Here is a 19,208-nt window from a genome sequence, read left to right on the forward strand (position 1 = left end):
TCTGCCTTGATAATACCTTTCCGAATATTGATCATGTAATTAACTACTGAAGCTTTTGTGAGCCATTCGACAGCAGCTCAACTAGTGTCATAGCTACAAGAGAGAGGGAGAGAGGAGGAAGAGGGAGCGGAGGAAGAGAGGAGGAAGAGGGAGCGGAGGAAGAGGAAGAGAGGAGGGAGAGAGGAGGAAGAGGGAGCGGAGGAAGAGGAAGAGAGGAGGAAGAGGGGGAAGAGGGAGAGAGGAGGAAGAGGGAGCGGAGGGAGAGAGGAGGAAGAGGGAGCGGAGGAAGAGGAAGAGAGAAACAGTCAAGGAGACCAATAAGACCAATGATCAGGTAAAAGATAAAATGGGAAACATGGCCAAGAATCCCATGACTTCTAGACTTCCTGGACTTCCTTCTCACACAGATAGGGAAGCTTATTAAGTCAAGTCAAAGCTTGTAGAACTGAGAGACAACTGAACTCCTCATTTAATAAGTGTTTGTTTATTTCCAGAGGGTGTCTAATACAGAGCACGCTTTCCACTAGTTCCTTCTGAGGTTCACGGCTCACGTTTTCACAAAGAGCTATGTGAAGCGATAAGAACAATTAGTTGTTCCCGTTAAAAACGCAATAAATACATGAGCATAAAAAATATGAAACCACGTGAAATCACCGTTGAGAAAAATATATAGCAAACACTGTACTGCAAAGACAAGGACACGTAACATCAGCTGCTTTCCACTGTATGTCTCTGTGTGATTGCTTCAATGAGGAGATTCTATGTACTTCAGTTGGCCCCTCAGTGGTGGTGCTTGGGGCCTGTGAGCGCTGGGCTGCACTTCATTCCATAAAGTGGTTTCCTCCACTTCATCCTTGTTGACTCTCCTTCACCGATGAGACAAACAACTGGGCAGGTGTAAACCAAATAGACAGGCAGGCCAATTCTCTTCTCTTCAGTGCTGATTGGATTGGACCAATTAGTGAAAAAAAAATATCAGAATTGGGCTGCCTGTCTAAACGCATCCTTAGTCGCTGCCATATAACTTAAAAAAAAATGATCAGTGAGGTGAACGAAAGCAGAAGGAAGGGAACAACTTCCTGGAATGAGACACGGCCCGGCTCAGGTCTCCGTCAGGGCTTTCTGACAGTGGTAGAGGAGGGAGTCAGGCAGCTCAGGGACAGGGGAGCGCAGCCACACGGCCAGAGAGTCAGCGTGGACACGACAGTGAAGCAGACATGGCTGACCCTGACCTTGACCCTGGAGCAGCCGGCACGCCACGATGCCCTCCGACCCTAAAAGGAAAAGGATAAAAAGGTCGTTACCCACTTCATGATGGAGTGGTATTAACAGTGTATGACAGTAAGATGTACAATCACAGTATTATGATAGGCATGAGATTTTCTAAATGGTCAGGGCTGGGTTAAAGCATTAAGATGAGAGCGTGCCACCTGCTGACCTATGATGTCGACAACGTGGAGGTGTAGTTTGCCCTTCAGCGCGTCCAGTGTGGCCGTCAGAGGTTCTTGGTGTTCTGTTGTTACCAGTCGAAGGTTCTGCTTCAAGTCATGAGAGAAAGACAACCACATTTTCCCATAATCCCCTGTGGACACAGTCAACGGCCTGCATAAACACAAACAGGAAGTAGAATGTCAACAGTGTGCACACACAGGAAGTAGTAGTGGCTAACAGAGGCCCCCTAGGCACTGGGTGTAGATCTGAGAGAATTGGATGTAAGCAATAGGGTGGTAGCTCCATCTTGCCCTATGATAGGTCAGATGGGAATTGTTGCCATAGTGCCTGTGAAGTAGGGGCGGGAGTTGACCTGTGAAGTAGGGTCGGGAGTTGACCTGTGAAGTAGGGGCGGGAGTTGACCTGTGAAATAGGGGCGGGAGTTGACCTGTGAAGTAGGGGCGGGAGTTGACCTGTGAAGTAGGGGCGGGAGTTGACCTGTGAAGTAGGGGCGGGAGTTGACCTGTGAAGTAGGGGCGGGAGTTGACCTGTGAAGTAGGGGCAGGAGTTGTATTCAGGTCATCTCAGTTAACCCAGGACTAAAAAGTCTCATGTCATTAAGTTCTGGGTCCATACGTGTTAAGAGGCGAGATAGAACTAGGATCGGAACCAGAACAAAGTGCTCCGACCTCTCTCTCTTTAAAAGTTATGGACTATGGGCCTAACTATGGGCCTAAGTCTATGGGCCTAACTGTCCCCTCCGCTTCAGAAATTCAAAAGATGCCAACACCTGAGAAATCGTGATTTGTCCAAAGCACCGGAAATAATGCTGCTAGTTCTCACGCATCCCTGTCGTTCCATTTGAGTCATTTAGCAGACGCTCTTATCCAGAACGACTTAAGAGTAGTGACTGAGTGCAAAAATGTTTTCCCACTTTGTTGTTGCATTATGACAGCTCTACAGTACCATTCCTGTTCACATAGTCTGTCCACGAGAGGTTAGGATTCAGGGTAACCTGTAAGACAGTACTGACAGTTACAGATAGCTGTAGTTTTACCTGAGGAAGTGTTTCAGGGAGAGGCTCAGTGAGAACTGTGCTGCCTGGGGCTGGCCCAGGGGTCTCTGGTAGGACAGTAACCCAGCCAGCTCCACCTGGACTGAGGCTCTCTTCATGACAACAGTGTGCAGACAAACCGACACACTGTGACCCTTAACCTCCTTTAACGGACTACCTGAGATACAGGAGATCTGAGGGGGGAAAAACAACATGATAGAGTCATCAGTTTGACATGATTTACGGGCTGCAAAATTCCTGAAACTTTCACAAAGATCCCTGGTTTTTCTAAATCCCGGTTGGAGGATCCTCTGGTATTTCTGTCTCGATTCCGGGATTTTCCAACCAGGATTTCTGAAAAACAACTTTGTTGTTAAGGCCAGTCTGGATAAAATATACCTCCAGTTCCTTGCAGGTGAGCTGCAGCGCCATCTGGTGGAGCGCTGAGTCAGTGTTGTTGGAAATGAAGACCAGCAACACTAAGGCATCCTCTTTATACACTCTACAGGCTGACAGAGCCAGGCTGGAGTCCTGCTCCGAGCAGAGGGGGGTGAACTCAGAGCGGGCCAGCCCAGAGAGCTCTGCTGGCAAGTGGGAGGTGAGAGGGAGGTCCCTGGTTATATCTAGGGCTGGAGCTGGGTGTAGATCTTGTTGTGTTTGTGGGTCTGTCTGTGTGTATGTAGGCGGTACAACAGCCACCATGCTATTTCCCCTGATCAGAGAGAGAGGTCCTCCTGCCTCTACTCTCTGCTCCGTCTCCTCTACATGGGGGCTACCGTTGCTAGTGGTATGGTCCAGCGTTCTCTGGGAGATCTGTTGAGGTGCGGTGGTGGTAGCAGCACCCCCCTCTGAGGCCACAGTGGTCGAGTCCAGTAGGTTGCTAAGCAGAAGGTTGTCAATGGCAGCGCTGCGAGACGAGTGGGAGGAGTCAGAGGAGCCTTCGCTGGCGCCTGATGACTCCCCTCTGGGTTTCCTTCTGAAGTGTCGGGGCGCCGGCTCGGCTCGGCCCATCTGTTGGGGAGAGTACCAGCCGATATTTAACAGTACCAGCTGATATCTAACAGTACCAGCTGATATCTAACAGCACTCAGCCGTGAGCTAATAGCTGACAGCACTCAGCTAATAGCTGACAGCACTCAGCTAATGTCTGACAGCACTCAGCTAATGTCTGACAGCACTCAGCTAATGTCTGACAGCACTCAGCTAATGTCTGACAGCACTCAGCTAATGTCTGACAGCACTCAGCTAATGTCTGACAGCACTCAGCTAATGTCTGACAGCACTCAGCTAATGTCTGACAGCACTCAGCTAATGTCTGACAGCACTCAGCTAATGTCTGACAGCACTCAGCTAATGTCTGACAGCACTCAGCTAATGTCTGACAGCACTCAGCTAATGTCTGACAGCACTCAGCTAATGTCTGACAGCACTCAGCTAATGTCTGACAGCACTCAGCTAATAGCTGACAGCACTCAGCTAATAGCTGACAGCACTCAGCTAATGTCTGACAGCACTCAGCTAATGTCTGACAGCACTCAGCTAATGTCTGACAGCACTCAGCTAATGTCTGACAGCACTCAGCTAATGTCTGACAGCACTCAGCTAATGTCTGACAGCACTCAGCTAATGTCTGACAGCACTCAGCTAATGTCTGACAGCACTCAGCTAATGTCTGACAGCACTCAGCTAATGTCTGACAGCACTCAGCTAATGTCTGACAGCACTCAGCTAATGTCTGACAGCACTCAGCTAATGTCTGACAGCACTCAGCTAATGTCTGACAGCACTCAGCTAATGTCTGACAGCACTCAGCTAATGTCTGACAGCACTCAGCTAATGTCTAAAGGTACTCAGGCAACAAATAAGAATTTGTTCTTAACTGACTTACCTAGTTAAATTAAGGTGAAAACTTTTTTTTAAATAAATTAATAATAAAACAGTACTCAGGCGTGAGCTGATAGCTAAAGCACCTGTATGTTTCTGCTTTGAAGTCTAGGCCGGGTTACTGTAAAGCACTTTGACAACTATTGATGTAAAAGGGTTTAAATAAAGCCTTAAATACATTTGATTGATTGGCTGATTGGCAATGCTTAATGAACAATCAAACAGTAGAAGGTAATCTCACCAGACACACAGAGTTGTGGGACCCCAGGCCAACAAAGAGCGACGAGGCCAGCTGCCGTTTCTCCTGGTCAGGCTCAGGTCCAGAGGAGGGTTTCTGTGTCTGGGAGGGTGGGCTCTGAGGGGACAGCAGGGGACTGGGCAGCTCCACTAGGGAGGTTGGGGTCTCTCCTGCACTCTGCTGCTGGGCCAGGTACCCGTCCTTCCCCCACACCCTCTTCACCCCGTCCAACTTCAGAGTGGTAGAGCTGAAATAACATTGGGATACTAACCTGGGTCTTCTACAAGATTATATCAAAGAACATGTCATCAGTCTGGTTTAAATTCCTCTGACAATCTATGGTAAATGTCAATGTTCCTCAAGGCTCTGTTCTTGGACCAATACTGTTCTCATTATACACTGAGTCTAGGGCTGTTGCGGTGACTATTACCACCAAACCGGCAGTCATGAATCATGACCGCAGTAAAATTACACATGACCGCCGAGTCATTGTAATCTCCTCTTATGCACTCTGGACATGCTTTGGTAGTACCCAACTTGCTAACTACCATTAGGTCCTAATGGCCTGGTACTCAGGGCTCTACTGTCCATCCATCAGGCCCTAATGGCCTAGTACTCAGGGTTATATTGTCCCTCCATCAGGTCCCAATGGCCTGGTACTCAGGGCTCTACTGTCCCTCCATCAGGTCCTAATGGCCTGGTATTCTGGGCTCTACTGTCGCTCCATCAGGTCCTAATGGCCTGGTACTCAGGGCACCACTGTCCCTCCATCAGGTCATAATGGCCTGGTACTCAGGGCTCTATTGTTACCATCAGGTCCTAATGGCCTGGTACTCAGGGCTCTACTGTCCCTCCATCAGGTCCTAATGGCCTGGTACTCAGGGCTCTACTTTCCCTCTAACCACTCTGACATCAATCGAAAATCACATCTAAAACTTATTATTAAAGCAGTAGGCCTATCATACTTTTTTTTTTTTTTTAACTCACCTCACTGTGATGATCAATTTGAAGAATGAAGTTCAACAGCAGGTTGAAACTGAGTGGAAAACATGGTTGTTGTGAATGTTGTTTCAAAGCCCAACACAACGACATGGACAGTGCTTTCTAAAGGTGATGATTCATTCAAAACAACCATATTAGAGCTGATGCATTGGCTTATGAGCCTGAGCCCAAATATTATGATTGTGCCGTTATACAATAAATAGCCTAGCGCATATTACACAAAACGGACTCAAGATGTCTTTGGTACTTAATTGGTTTAGCCTATACTCCAACATTAAACACATTGTAGAACGTATAGGCCAAAGCGATGCTGTTGGTTCTTTGATTGTGCAGGGCGGCTTACCGCGTTAGCCTACAATTAAAGTGAATTTCTGTATTTGATGTTGACTCGCCTAGTAAAATGAATTGTTTTTATAATTAATTGGGTGACACATTACCTTTTAGCTACAGAATACCTCACCACCGTTCGTTTCAATCTCCTCCTCCTCTCTCTCCTTCATTCCTTTCTAGAGCGCGCAGACGGGCTGTCAACAGTTTAGTGAGATAAAACGGTTGAGCATGTCACGCCGGCGAGAGCATCCTCCTCAAAAAGGGGTTGGGTCGTGGAGTGAAATAAGGGTTTTATTCTATTCATTTCTCAGCTGCTCATATTAAGCACATGCTCCGCTATAAAACCCAAGTAGCCTACAGAACGCACCGGCGGGAAAACGCGGGGCCTCCATTCGCTATTCAAGTGCATACAGACAACATTTATTTTTCCCCCGGTTCCTGTACATTTGATAAAATGGGCCATTCTAAAATCGGAACTAATTTTAAATTGAGAATAGTCTGATGGGTGAGAATATGATCACTTGATGAGAGAAGAGGGTGTGCAGCCTGAGGTTAGGAAACAGAGGAAGCTTTTTTTCACTACTTTAACAAATCATCAATATTCTATAGTCAAGAACTGCAACGCTGCTGGGTTTTTCACGCTCAACCGTTTTCCGTGTGTATCAAGAATGGTTCATCAACCAAAGGACATCCAGCCAACTTGACACAACTGTGGGGAAGCATTGGAGTCAACATGGGCCAGCATCCCTGTGGAATGCTTTCAATACCTTGTAGAGTCCATGCCCTGACTAATTGAGGCTGTTCAGAGGGCAAAAGGAGGAGGTGCAACTCGATATTAGAAAAGTGTTCCTAATATTTTGTAGACTCAGTGTATATGATACTTCTTGGTTGAAATAACATGGAGTACTAATATAACCCAAAACCCCAAAGTACCAGTGGTGAGTTAGTCCGTCTGAGCTATACACTGACAACCATAGATACTTTTCTTTTCTTTGCAAAGTTGAAGCCAAATTCAATTGTCTTATTTCATCCTCATTAGTGGACACTGTGAGAGTGATGAGAACATACCCTTCTTGGTGAGATAGCTCAGTGCTAATTCCAGACAGGCCTGAGCTCATAGAGAGCAGAGTAGGAGACCGTCTGTCTGTCAGTCTGTCTGTGATGCTGCAGGACGACAGACTGACCGGCAGGGACAGACCATAGGGCTCCAGGCTCAGAGCTGAGAAAGAGATGGGACGACACTTTATTTATCCCCAAGAGAAGTCATTTGTCATACAGCAGCCATGTTACCAGCAGCCAATGTTACCAGCAGCCAATGTTACCAGCAGCCAATGTTACCAGCAGCCAATGTTACCAGCAGCCATATTAAAAACAGACAATAACATTGAATATGTAGCGGGTTAAATGGACTGGATTTGACATGTCTGGGTAGTGAAATGTCTTTTGTGTCAAAAAACGAAACATAACACACTCCATTTAGCAGACACTTTTTCCAAAGCGACTTAGTCAGCCAGTCAGCCAGCCACAGTCAGTCAGCCACAGTCAGCCAGCCACAGTCAGTCAGCCACAGTCAAACATACATAGACCTTGATGAAAAGGTAGTGTGTGTGTCAACTAGGCAAATGAGGAAGCCAAAGCAAGACAACACGGAGGTCCAAGGGAGTGGCGTAGGCAGTCAGTGTGTTGGTATGGGACACAGGCCAGTCAGTCACAGTCAGTCAGCCACAGTCAGTCAGTCACAGTCAGTCAGTCAGTCAGTCAGTCACAGTCAGTCAGCCAGCCAGTCAGTCAGTCAGCCAGCCACAGTCAGTCAGTCAGCCAGCCACAGTCAGTCAGTCAGCCAGCCACAGTCAGTCAGCCACAGTCAGTCAGCCACAGTCAGTCAGCCATAGTCAGTCAGCCACAGTCAGTCAGCCACAGTCAGTCAGTCAGCCACAGTCAGTCAGTCAGCCACAGTCAGTCAGTCAGCCACAGTCAGTCAGTCAGCCACAGTCAGTCAGTCAGCCACAGTCAGTCAGTCAGCCACAGTCAGTCAGTCAGTTATTTTACCAACATGTGATCACAGGAAGTAATTATAAAAAATGTAAATAATTACAAATATTTTTCTCGTAAAACAACAAAGTGGAGGACATCAACTTGTTACCTTTCTCCTGGACCAGGTCCTCCTGCCTCTGATGAGGAGATTTGTACGGAGCTGCCCCAGCAGCCAACGCCTCAGACACATAGCCATCCAGGAAGGACAGGGACGAGTCTACCTGAGGAATGAAACAACACCACAGCCAACTCAGACAGGAAATGATTAGATCAACTGCAAATATTAAGTAGTTCAATATTTTGGGATGTCTGCTCTTGGCCAGAGAGACTTCCTGGTTGAATAAAGTTAAAATAAAAAAGATAAACATTTTCTTTATAGAGCCAATGACGTTCCGTGGGGTAGCAGTGCAAGTTTTGCCGATAGATGGCGGTGTACCTCCAGGGTTTCTAGCTTGCCCTCGGCTGGCAGTACCCGGGCTCGGAGCTTTGTATCCTGGCTAAGGATCATCAGTTCCTGGGCCCTCTGCCGGAGCACCGTATTCAGAGACCCAGAGTACCTGCATTTACATCAAATTACAGAGTGACTTAGTTAATTAATGCATTCATCTAAAGCAAGTCAAAAAAAAAAAAACACATATCACATTGCAAGAATCTCCTGACATCTTCAGAAGACCCACTACTAGCAAAACCAGCTAGTGAGAAGTGTGAGCGTAGGAAATAAGCCTGAAATTCAGCCCGGTTTTGTGCTAACATCCCATTCCTACTCTGTGTAATATAAGGGGTGGCAGGTAGCCTAGCAATTAGAGCGTTGGGCCAGTAACCGACAGGTCGCTGGTTCGATTCCCTGAGCCGACAAGGTAAAAAAAAAAAAACATGCCGATGTGCCCTTGAGCAAGGCACGTGACCGTAATTGCTCCTGTAAGTCGCTCTGGATAAGAGCATCTGCTAAATGACTAAAATCAAAACGTGACACCGAGTGGAATGTTAGCCCAAACAGACTGTGGGACACAGGGAAGACAAGTACCTCTCACACACATCCCTGGCCAGGGCCACAGACACTGGGCTAGAGCACAGCTTGGTCATGGCCCCCAGTACCCAGCTCCTGGTCTCAGTGGAGGTGTGTCTCTGGTCCAGTAGTCTGGCCAGCAGTCTCATCACGCTGCCTGGGTCTAAGTCCTCCTCTCTCAGGTAGGAATACTCACCCAGCACCTACAGTAGGTGGGAGAAGAAGGGATCAAGGAAAATCACAGAGGTGATCAGGAAGTTAGATTTCTTTGGTTTGGGGTAAGTCTATTTGAATGTTGATATGAGAAAGTAGGAATTAATTATTCATCAGGAATAAATCACATCCCTGCTTCATTTAAGAAACAATCTAAATAAAAATGGCTTCCATTGAAACTGGAAGCAGAGTTAAATCATTTTAGCAGTATCCAGGACAGTGTACTGACCCAGCTGATGACCTGTAGGAAGCGTTGGGGCAGCTTGGCCGTCTCCCCCTGTAGCAAGGACACATAGGAGTCCACAGCAAATATCCTCAGCTGCTTGTCCTCCACATTATCAACACCTGGAGCAGCAGAGGCAGGCATTAACACCTGGAATCAATTACTGCATGTAAACCATGGATGGGGTCAATTACATTCAATTAAGTCCATTTGGGAAGTCAAGTCACATTTGAATTCTAATTTCCCTAAATGTTTTTGTGAAAAACGTAAATGTCAGTTTGCCTCCGGAATTGAAATGGACTTGACCCCAACCTGACATAAATGGAATTAATGTCAATCACTAGTATCATCTGAAAACATAACGCACCAGGTCCAGCGTGTTCATTGGTTTACATACCTTCAGCCAGTAGTCTAAGGAAGGTTCAGAGTGTTCATTGGTTAACATACCTTCAGCCAGTAGTCTAAGGAAGGTCCAGCGTGTTCATTGGTTAACATACCTTCCGCCAGTAGTCTAAGGAAGGTCCAGCGTGTTCATTGGTTTACTTACCTTCCGCCAGTAGTCTAAGGAAGGTTCAGCGTGTTCATTGGTTTACATACCTTCAGCCAGTAGTCTAAGGAAGGTCCAGCGTGTTCATTGGTTTACATACCTTCAGCCAGTAGTCTAAGGAAGGTCCAGCGTGTTCATTGGTTTACATACCTTCAGCCAGTAGTCTAAGGAAGGTCCAGCGTGTTCATTGGTTTACATACCTTCAGCCAGTAGTCTAAGGAAGTTGTTAGGGATGTCAGGCTGCATCACGTCTCCCCCCAGAGAGAACACAGAGTTCATAGTCTGGATGAACCAGACATGGTCTGGGGCATACGTAGAGTGTTTATAGGAACAACAGACCATTGGGATTGGTGCCATGAATGAAAGAGCAACAACAGAACAGATACAACCTGGCCTCCCAAGTGGCGCAGTGCTTGAGACGTCACTACAGCCTGGGGTTCAATCCCAGGCTGTGTCACAACCGGCCTTGACCGGGAGTCCCATAGGGCGGTGCACAATTGGCCCAGCGTCGTCCGGGTTAGAGGAGGGTTTGGCCAAGGGGGCTTTACTTGGCTCTTCGCGCTCTAGCGACTCCTTGTGGCGGGCCGGGCGCCTACAAGCTGACTTCGATCGTCAGTTGAACGGTGTTCCCTCTAACAAATTGGTGAGGCTGGCTTCCGGGTTAAGTGAGCGGGTGATAAGAAGCGCAGCTTGAGGGTTATGTTTCGGATGACGCATGACTCGACCTTCACCTCTCCCGTGCCCGTCGGGGAGTTGCAGCGATGAAACAAGATCGTAATTGGATATCATGAAATTGGGGAGAAAAAGGGGGTAAAATGACCAAAAAAAGAACAGATACAAAACTGTCTGTCCCATTATCATCATAGTCTCAGGTCTAGCAGTTCTGGGTTTCTCCAGATCTCACTGATACACTTGTTAGTCAGGCCTGCAATCAGCAGAGAGAAACCAACAGAAATATCATGAACGCATTTTATTGTAGCTACTAGCTAGTCCTAAGTAAACCCATTTCCATAGCATAATGTCCACAGCTCCCATGGTCAAGACTTAATAATGAAAGGATATTTTTCAGCTAGTTCTGCTACTTTCCCCACGAGGTCTATAGTGCTGTAGTCGTCACAGGTCAGCCTGAGAAACTCAAGCATCTTCTCGACGATCACTGTAACGTTCTGGGCATTGGTGATGCGGAAGAGTAACTCCAGTGTCTGTTGGGGAGAGGAGGGGAAGGGGGGGCATATTGATTGAAACGTCAAGAAGGGTTGTCAAATTCTGGAAACGTTCCCAAAGTTCCCCGTTTTTTCCCCCATAAATCCCAGTAGAGGGATTCCAAGTTCACTCACTAATTATTCCGGGAATCCTCCAACTGAGATCTATTGAAAACCTGGGAACTTTGGGAAAAACACCAAGAAGAATTTTGCAACCCCACCTATGAGTACAGTAAATTCCAAAGCCCTGCCACACCATGGTATATCCTGCCTCACTCACCTCATGCTTAATGATGATGTCAGGGTGGTCCAGACACTAGGATGACTGACCTCGTGCATAATGATGATGTCAGAGTGGTCCAGACACTATGACTGACCTCGCGCTTAATGATGATGTCAGAGTGGTCCATACACTATGACGACTGACCTCGCGCTTAATGATGATGTCAGAGTGGTCCAGACACTATGACGACTGACTTCGCGCTTAATGATGATGTCAGAGTGGTCCAGACACTATGATGACTCACCTCTCGCTTAATGATGACGTCAGAGTGGTCCAGACACTCTATGATGGTCATCTGGTGAGGCAGGGCCAGGTTAGCATCCTGCTGCACCACGTACGTCAGAGCCTTCAGACCTGAGATCACACACACACATGTATTACTCACTATAGGAGTGTCCAGCAGGCAAGTTCTTTCAATTACATCAATACAACTGAAGTACAGAACAGTTGTGGTTTGTAAACTGGTTTTAATGATGTCCTATGATCACTATTAACATCATGACCACACTGAACATGGAGGGATCTTACCCAGATATTTGAGGTTGATCTTAGGCGATAGGACAAAGTTCCCGATGCATTCCGCTGCTTTCTCCAACAGTTGTGATTTAGGATGAACTGTATAGATGGTCTTCACACACTCAAATAAAATGGCTGAAAAATAACAAGAAAGTTAAACCAAAAGCATGGGGGGGGGGGGGGGGGGGGGGGGGGGGTACAACAATGTCTGTGCATGCAGGGCAGATGTGTGCTGACAAGTCTCGTAGAGGACACCTTGTGAGGTACACGCATGAACATACCGTAAGTAATGTTGTGATTCATCTCTGCTCTTCTTAACGACTCCTCCAGTACATCATACATCACCTCACTAGTGCTGTAAAACCCAGAGGAACATCTTAGTTAGAAAACAGAGTTGCCCTTCTGAGACTACAACAAACTCTCACCTAAATAGACAACGATTATAGGGCCAGTCTCCCAGATAACAGCTGAACTAAAAGGCTTCATGGACAATCTCCATAGAAAGTGCTTCTTATTCCAGGACTAACAGGCCCAGAGTTGTACTCAATCAGGTGACACCAGAATGTGAGGGTGTCAGGGGGGGTGGACAAACATATATAGAATGATATGATATATTACTGTACCCCTGGTCTTCCTTCCCCAGGTAGGCCAGTATTCTGAGCAGCTGTATCTGAAGCCAGGGAGCAGGAACACTGTGGTAGTTGAAGTCCAGGGGGAGTTTACCTCCTACCACCTGCCTCAGGATGGTTACCATGCTCCCGGTCAGATCCTTATAACTCTCTGGGCTCTCCTGGAGGTATTGGGGAAACAGCAAGTTGCTTATAGTCTTATAGGATACCACATTGGCTAGTATAGTCTGTACTTACGTGGCACAACTAAAAACAAAATGTTTGTACTTTCTCCCAATCACAGCCAGATGTGATACAGCCTGGATTCGAACCAGGGACTGTAGTGACAACCTCTTGCACTGAGATGCAGTGCCTTAGACCGCTGCGCCACTCGGGAGCCTAGTTATCTCAAGTCTTTTTTTCCCCAGTGATATGGATGAAGAAATGATGCAATTGTGACAGGAAGTACCTTGATGAGCTGTAGGTAGATGTGTAGAGAGGCTGTCATGACTCCAGGGTCTTTGTCACACAGGGCCTTCCTAAACTTGCTGTGGATGTGCTGCACCTGGTTCGGTGCGATCAGGTAGAACTTGTACAGAGCCAGGACTGCTTTCCTCCGGATGATCTCCCTGTGGACAGATAAAAGTTGGTTCTAATTGCTCTTAACACTATGAAACTGCACTTACCTTACAGCCTATTTGATTGTAAATATATTGCGCTATTTATTTTACATTTTTAGATGTGATATGTTTTATGACTGATGCAAGATGTATTGTCTCTCTGAGGACATTAAGTTTCAGAATCAAAAAAAAAAAAAATAGGTTTTCTGAAAATTGGCAAATCGTAGAGTTATCATAACACAAGCAACAGCAATGTTGTGGGTTCTATGCCTACAGAGATCACACACCAAACTAATGACTCACTCACTGCACTTTAAGTCACATTTGCCCATAAAGTGAGACTGAGCAAAGTATAAGGATCCGTATGTAATATTAAAGTCCTTACTTTGGATGTGTGAGTTTCTCCTCCACCACCGGTAGGATGGCAGGTATCATATCTTTGGGAAACATCTGACTGACGACAGTTAGAGCCATGCACACCTCGATCAGGTTGGTACTCTGCAGATCCTGTCAAAACAACAACACCAAGTCTATAAAACAACATCAACAACAACGTCTTGCAATATTCATTCAACTACTGCATGTGGAAACCACAAGGACAACAATTCAGGGTTGAAAATGCACCTTTAAGACTGTGTTCACCAGGAGTAGCAGAAACTCATCAGTTTCATTAAGGAACAAGGATACAGCAAGGTAACCTGGAGACACAGATTAAATCAACAGAACTATTGGACACATTAAAAAAATTAAATAGTTTGAATTTTAATAAAATGTGTTACAGTAAAGCTAGGCTTTCTGAATCGTTACCAAATCAAAATGATAAAATGATATAGTAAGTCATTCCAGGAGAATATAACATACCGATTATTTATATAAATATCATATAAACACATAACATCCTATGAATATGTATGTCTATGGAACATACCCATCCTATGAATATGTATGTCTATAGAACATACCCATCCTATGAATATGTACAGTACCAGTCAAAAGTTTGGACACACCTACTCATTCAAGGGTTTTTCTTTATTTTTACTATTTTCTACATTGTAGAATAATAGTGAAGACATCAAAACTATGAAATAACACATATGGACTCATGTAGTAACCAAAAAAGTGTTAAACAAATCAAAATATATTTTAGACTTGAGATTCTTCAAAGTAGCCACCCTTTGCCTTAAATGACAGATTTGCACACTCTTGGCATTCTCTCAACCAGCTTCATGAGGTAATCACCTGGAATGCATTTCAATTAACAGGTGTGCCATTTCCAAAGTTAATTTGTGGAATTTCTTTCCTCCTTAATGTGTTTGAGCCAATCAGTTGTGTGGTGACAAGGTTGGGGTGGTATGCAGAAGATAGCCCTATTTGGTAAAATACCAAGTCCATATTATGGCAAGAACAGCTCAAATAAGCAAAGAGAAATGACAGTCCATCATTACTTTAAGACATGAAGGTCAGTCAACACGGAACATTTCAAGAACCTTGAACGTTTCTTCAAGTGCAGTCGCAAAAACCATCAAGCGCTATGATGAAACTGGCTCTCATGAGAACCGCCACAGGAAAGGAAGACCCAGAGTTACCTCTACTGCAGAGGATAAGTTCATTAGAGTTACCAGCCTCAGAAATTGAGCCCAAATAAATGCTTTCACAGAGTTCAAGTAACAGACACATCTCAACATCAACTGTTCAGAGGAGACTGCGTGAATCAGGCCTTCATGTTCGAATTGCTGCAAAGAAACCACTAATAAAGTACACCAATAAGAAGAAGAAAACTTGTTTGGGCCAAGAAACACGAGCAATGGACATTAGGCCGGTGGAAATCTGTCCGTTGGTTTGATGAGTCCAAATTGGAGATTTTTGATTCCAACCGCCATGTCTTTGTGAGACGCAGAGTAGGTGAACGAATGATCTCGGCATGTGTGGTTCCCACCGTGAAGCATGGAGGAGGAGTTGTGATGGGGTGGGGGTGCTTTGCTGGTGACACTGTCAGTGATTTATTTAGCATTCAAGGTACACTTAACCAGCATGGTTACCACAGCATTCTGCAGCGATACACCACCCCATCTGGTTTGCGCTTAGTGGGACTATCATTTGTTTTTCAACAGGTCAATGATCCAACACACCTCCAGGCTGTTTAAGGGCTATTTGACCAAGAAGGAGAGTGATGGAGTGCTGCATCAGATGACCTGGTGTCCACAATCACCCGACCTCAACCCAATTGAGATGGTTTTGGAAGAGTTTGACCGCAGAGAAAAGGAAAAGCAGCCAACACGTGCTCAGCATGTGGGAACTCCTTCAAGACTGTTGGAAAAGCATTCAAGGTGAAGCTGGTTGAGAGAATGCCAAGAGTGTGCAAAGCTGTCATCAAGGCAAAGAGTGGCTACTTTGAAGAATCTTAAATATAAAATATATTTTGATTTGTTTAACACTTTTTTGGTTACTACATGATTCCATATGTGTTAATTCATAGTTTTGATGTCTTCACTTCACTAAATAGTAAAAATAAAGAAAAACCCTTGAATGAGTAGGCGTGTCCAAACTTTTGACTGGTACTGTATGTCTATGGGACGTACCCATCCTATGAATATGTATGTGTATGGGACGTACCCCTCCTATGAATATGTATGGTACGTACCCATCCTATGAATGTGTATGTCTATGGAACGTACCCACTCTCTTCTCCAGGACACTGCCCTGCTGGGCCAGCTTGATGGCGTGAATGTAACTGAAGGACGCCTGGTAACCCAGCATCTCACAGTAGATGGCTCTCACCATTATTTCCTTCATCTGACGCTGAAATTACATTATTATACATCAACATTACTTCACGTGGCAACCATTTGACTGAGAAGAATGTCCAAATATTAAATTCAATACAGTGTTAAAATACAGTGTTTTGGTTCCCCTCTGGTGCAATTATTAAGAAAGCCGTTACCAGGGTACTAGTAACACACTCCACATATAATACAAGTAAACAGATCAATAAATCTGCCTCAGTGATGACAGATTCATGTCTTTGTCGACAAAGACAAACAGAGTGTCAGAGTGATTCTTTTTTTTTTTTTTACAGACACATTGCAATGCCTCTCTGTGTTGCTCTCTGATGGGAAGCGGAAGTGAGACTTACCATGGTGGTGTTGGGAGATGCTACCTGCTCCTTGATAGACGCCAGTTCCTTTTTAATAAGCTTTTCCTCCTCCTGGAAATAAAGACAACGGGGATGTTTGTATAGAGTGAGGGCCAGGTGTAGTGGGGGCCTGCAGGTGTAGTGGGGCCTGCATAGGCTCTGGTCTTCGTTTTGCTCTTTTCCATATCAATGTCTATCTCTGATAAGCTACACAGGAAAGGGCTGAAAATAGCCCATAATAATATATGTAGCCTTAGAAATAAGGTTCATGAAATCAATAACTTGCTAACATCAAATAACATTCATATATTAGCCATTTCTGAGACTCACTTAGATAATTAATGTGATGATACAGCAGTAGCAATACAAGGATATAACATCTATAGAAGAGACAGGAAGGCTTATGGGGGAGGTGTTGCTGTATATATTCAGAGCCATATCCCTGTAATGCTTAGAGAAGAGCTTATGTCAAGTGTCATTGAACTGTTGTGGTTGCAGGTTCACCTGGAATATCTAAAGCCTTTTCTTTTGTGGTGTTTCTATAGGCCACCAAGTGCTAACAGTCAGTATCTAAATAATGTGTGAAATGCTTGACAGTGTATGTGATGTAAACAGAGAGGTCTACTTTCTTGGGGACCTGAATATTGACTGGTTTTCATCAAGAGGAAGATTCTCACTGTAACCAGTGCCTGTAATCTGGTTCAGGTTACTAATCAACCTACCAGGGTGTTTACAAACACTACAGGAACAAGATCATCCACATGTATCGATCACATTTTTACTAATACAGGGGACACTAGTAAATAATTACAGTTTCGTTTCAGGGTGGTTAATTGTGGCTAGACAGGTAGCTGTGGGCACTAGCTAGATACTAATACACCACAAAATGTAGCGAAAGGGTACAGATAGCTAACGTTAGCCACCTAATTTTAGCTATGCTAACGTTACTGCTGTCATCATCGATGCTGACCATAACGTGTAAGACAACTGGCCAGACAGCTGGCTACGGTACTCACATGTTTGGATGTCAGTTCAGTGATTCCTTTGATCAGATTCCCTAATTTGGAGGAGGGGGAAAGTTTCCCAGCTCCTGCCTGCGAGTCTAGCGAAAGGAGGCTCGGGAGAGCAGACAGAGTCTTCTCGACAACATCACTCATGGCGACGCTCAAAGCAGGCCGCAAACAGCTAGCTTCTTGCTCGTAAAGTACACCTAGTGAATCATTTTCTCATAACACTGATATTGTCTTAAAAAATAACGCACACCTGTTTATCTACAGTTGAAACTAGAATTCCTGTTTTTTTTTAACGTAACGTTAGCTAGCTCCAATCGGCCATTGTTTTGATTCAGCAAGTTCCGCTTGGTGATGTCACTTCCGGTCTTTTCAACAAAAACTTTATTGGAATCGATCAAGCGTCAACAACCGCCTACCTTCAGTATATGGCAAGTTCGAGTGGATCAGTTTAGTGAAGATGGTCACCGCCTTTCAAAGTGTGTTGCATTATGGTAATAAAAATTGTCCGACTTGCATGTCGACTGCATGAACTTACAAAAATCATGTGATCAAAGGTCATGAAGTTTTGATTGCAGTCGACTGCAACTTTTTGCAGGTAGCCTGGCGGGTAGGAGCATTGGGCCAGTACTGAAAGGTTGCTGGAGTGAATCCCAGAGCTGACAAGGTAAAACATATTTTGTTCTGCCCCTGAGCAAGGCAGTTAAGCCACTGTTCCCTGGGCGTTGATGGCGTGGATGTCGATTAAGGCAGCCCCCCGCACCTCTCTGATTCAGAGGGGTTGGGATAAATGCAGAAGACACCTTTCAGTTGAATGCATTCAGTTGTACAACTGATTAGGTATCCCCCTTTACCTTTTTCCTTTCACCAACTTCATCCTGCAGACATCGACAAGGCCACAGTGGAGAGGGTCAAAAGCTTCAAGTTCCTCGGACCAGCACATCACTGACAACTTGCAATGGTCCCTTCACACAGACAGCATGGTGAAGAAGGCGCAATAGCACCTCTTCAACCTCAGGAGGCTGAAGCAATTTGGCTTGGCCCCCCGAGCCACGGGCTGTTCACCCCGCTACCATCTAGAAGGTGGAGACAGTACAGGTGCATCAAAGCTGAGACTGAGAGACTGAGAAACAGCTTCTATATCCAGGCCATTAGACTGACAGTAGTCCCCACTAGCCAGCCTCGGCCCAGTACCCTACCCTGCACCTTAGAGACTGCTGCCCTATGTACATAGAGTCACTGGACACTTTAATAACTTTTACACATTGTTTCACCCACTTTATACAGTGCATTCGGGAAAGTATTCAGACCCCTTGACTGTTTTCACATTTTGCCTTACTCTAAAATGGATTAAATAAAACATTTTCCTCATCAATCTACACACAACACCCCATAAGGACAAAGCGAAAACAGGTTTTTAGAATTTTTACCAAATTTCTTTAAAAAAACAAAACAGAAATACCTTATTTACATAAGTATTCAGACCCTTTGCTATGAGACTCGAACTTGAGCTCAGGTGCATCCTGTGTCCATTGATCATCCTTGAGATGTTTTATACAACTTGATCGGAGTCCACCTGTGGTAAATTCAATTGATTGGGACATGATTTGGAAAGGCACCCACCTGTGTATATAAGGTCCCACAGTTGACAGTTCATGTCAGAGACGAAAGAGCCTTGGAAGCAAGGGCGGAAGTATTGTGCAATTCTCTCGGTGTGAGGACTGTTGGTGAGAATGAGTGGACGAATTGTGTAAAGTGGAATCGGTCAGAGTGACCAGGAGCGGTATGATGTTGTGTGTCGAAAGTGCAAAAAGAGAAAGCTCTGTGGCTCTACAAAATGTTGACGTATGATGTGGAAAGCTATGATTTTCAGA

At 45.3% G+C, this 19,208-nt stretch overlaps 1 protein-coding gene across 2 annotated transcripts; it reads right to left on the reverse strand.

Moving 5' to 3' along the window:
* Positions 1-220: 220 nt before the first annotated feature.
* On the reverse strand, positions 221-17,671 carry ap4e1 (adaptor related protein complex 4 subunit epsilon 1). Of its 2 annotated transcripts, none has more exons than XM_038999177.1 (22): positions 17,341-17,671; positions 16,325-16,396; positions 15,867-15,990; positions 13,816-13,889; positions 13,577-13,698; positions 13,041-13,200; positions 12,587-12,753; positions 12,245-12,318; positions 11,976-12,098; positions 11,692-11,801; positions 11,025-11,164; positions 10,163-10,275; positions 9,422-9,537; positions 8,998-9,182; positions 8,410-8,530; positions 8,083-8,194; positions 7,008-7,158; positions 4,611-4,854; positions 2,885-3,496; positions 2,489-2,679; positions 1,439-1,602; positions 221-1,274 (listed from the first exon to the last, which is right to left on the reverse strand). In XM_038999177.1, the coding sequence occupies exons 1-22, from the start codon at positions 17,479-17,481 to the stop codon at positions 1,102-1,104; spliced, it is 3,489 nt and encodes a 1,162-aa protein (XP_038855105.1). In that variant the 5' UTR covers positions 17,482-17,671; the 3' UTR covers positions 221-1,101. The 2 variants fall into 2 exon arrangements, with proteins under 2 accessions (XP_038855105.1, XP_038855103.1); XM_038999175.1 differs by having other exon boundaries at positions 4,611-4,887.
* Positions 17,672-19,208: the final 1,537 nt, after the last annotated feature.

This window comes from Salvelinus namaycush, chromosome 8 (genome assembly GCF_016432855.1).
Source record: "Salvelinus namaycush isolate Seneca chromosome 8, SaNama_1.0, whole genome shotgun sequence".
Classification (NCBI taxonomy): domain Eukaryota; kingdom Metazoa; phylum Chordata; class Actinopteri; order Salmoniformes; family Salmonidae; genus Salvelinus; species Salvelinus namaycush.

Coding starts and splice junctions, on each gene's coding strand:
- ap4e1 (XM_038999175.1), bottom strand. CDS start 17,481: ATGAGTGATGTTGTCGAGAAGACTCTGTCTGCTCTCCCGAGCCTCCTT. Junction 12,099..12,244: donor GAATCACAACATTACTTACG/GTATGTTCATGC, acceptor GTTATTTTTCAG/CCATTTTATTTGAGTGTGTG. Junction 2,680..2,884: donor TCACCTGCAAGGAACTGGAG/GTATATTTTATC, acceptor TTCCCCCCTCAG/ATCTCCTGTATCTCAGGTAG.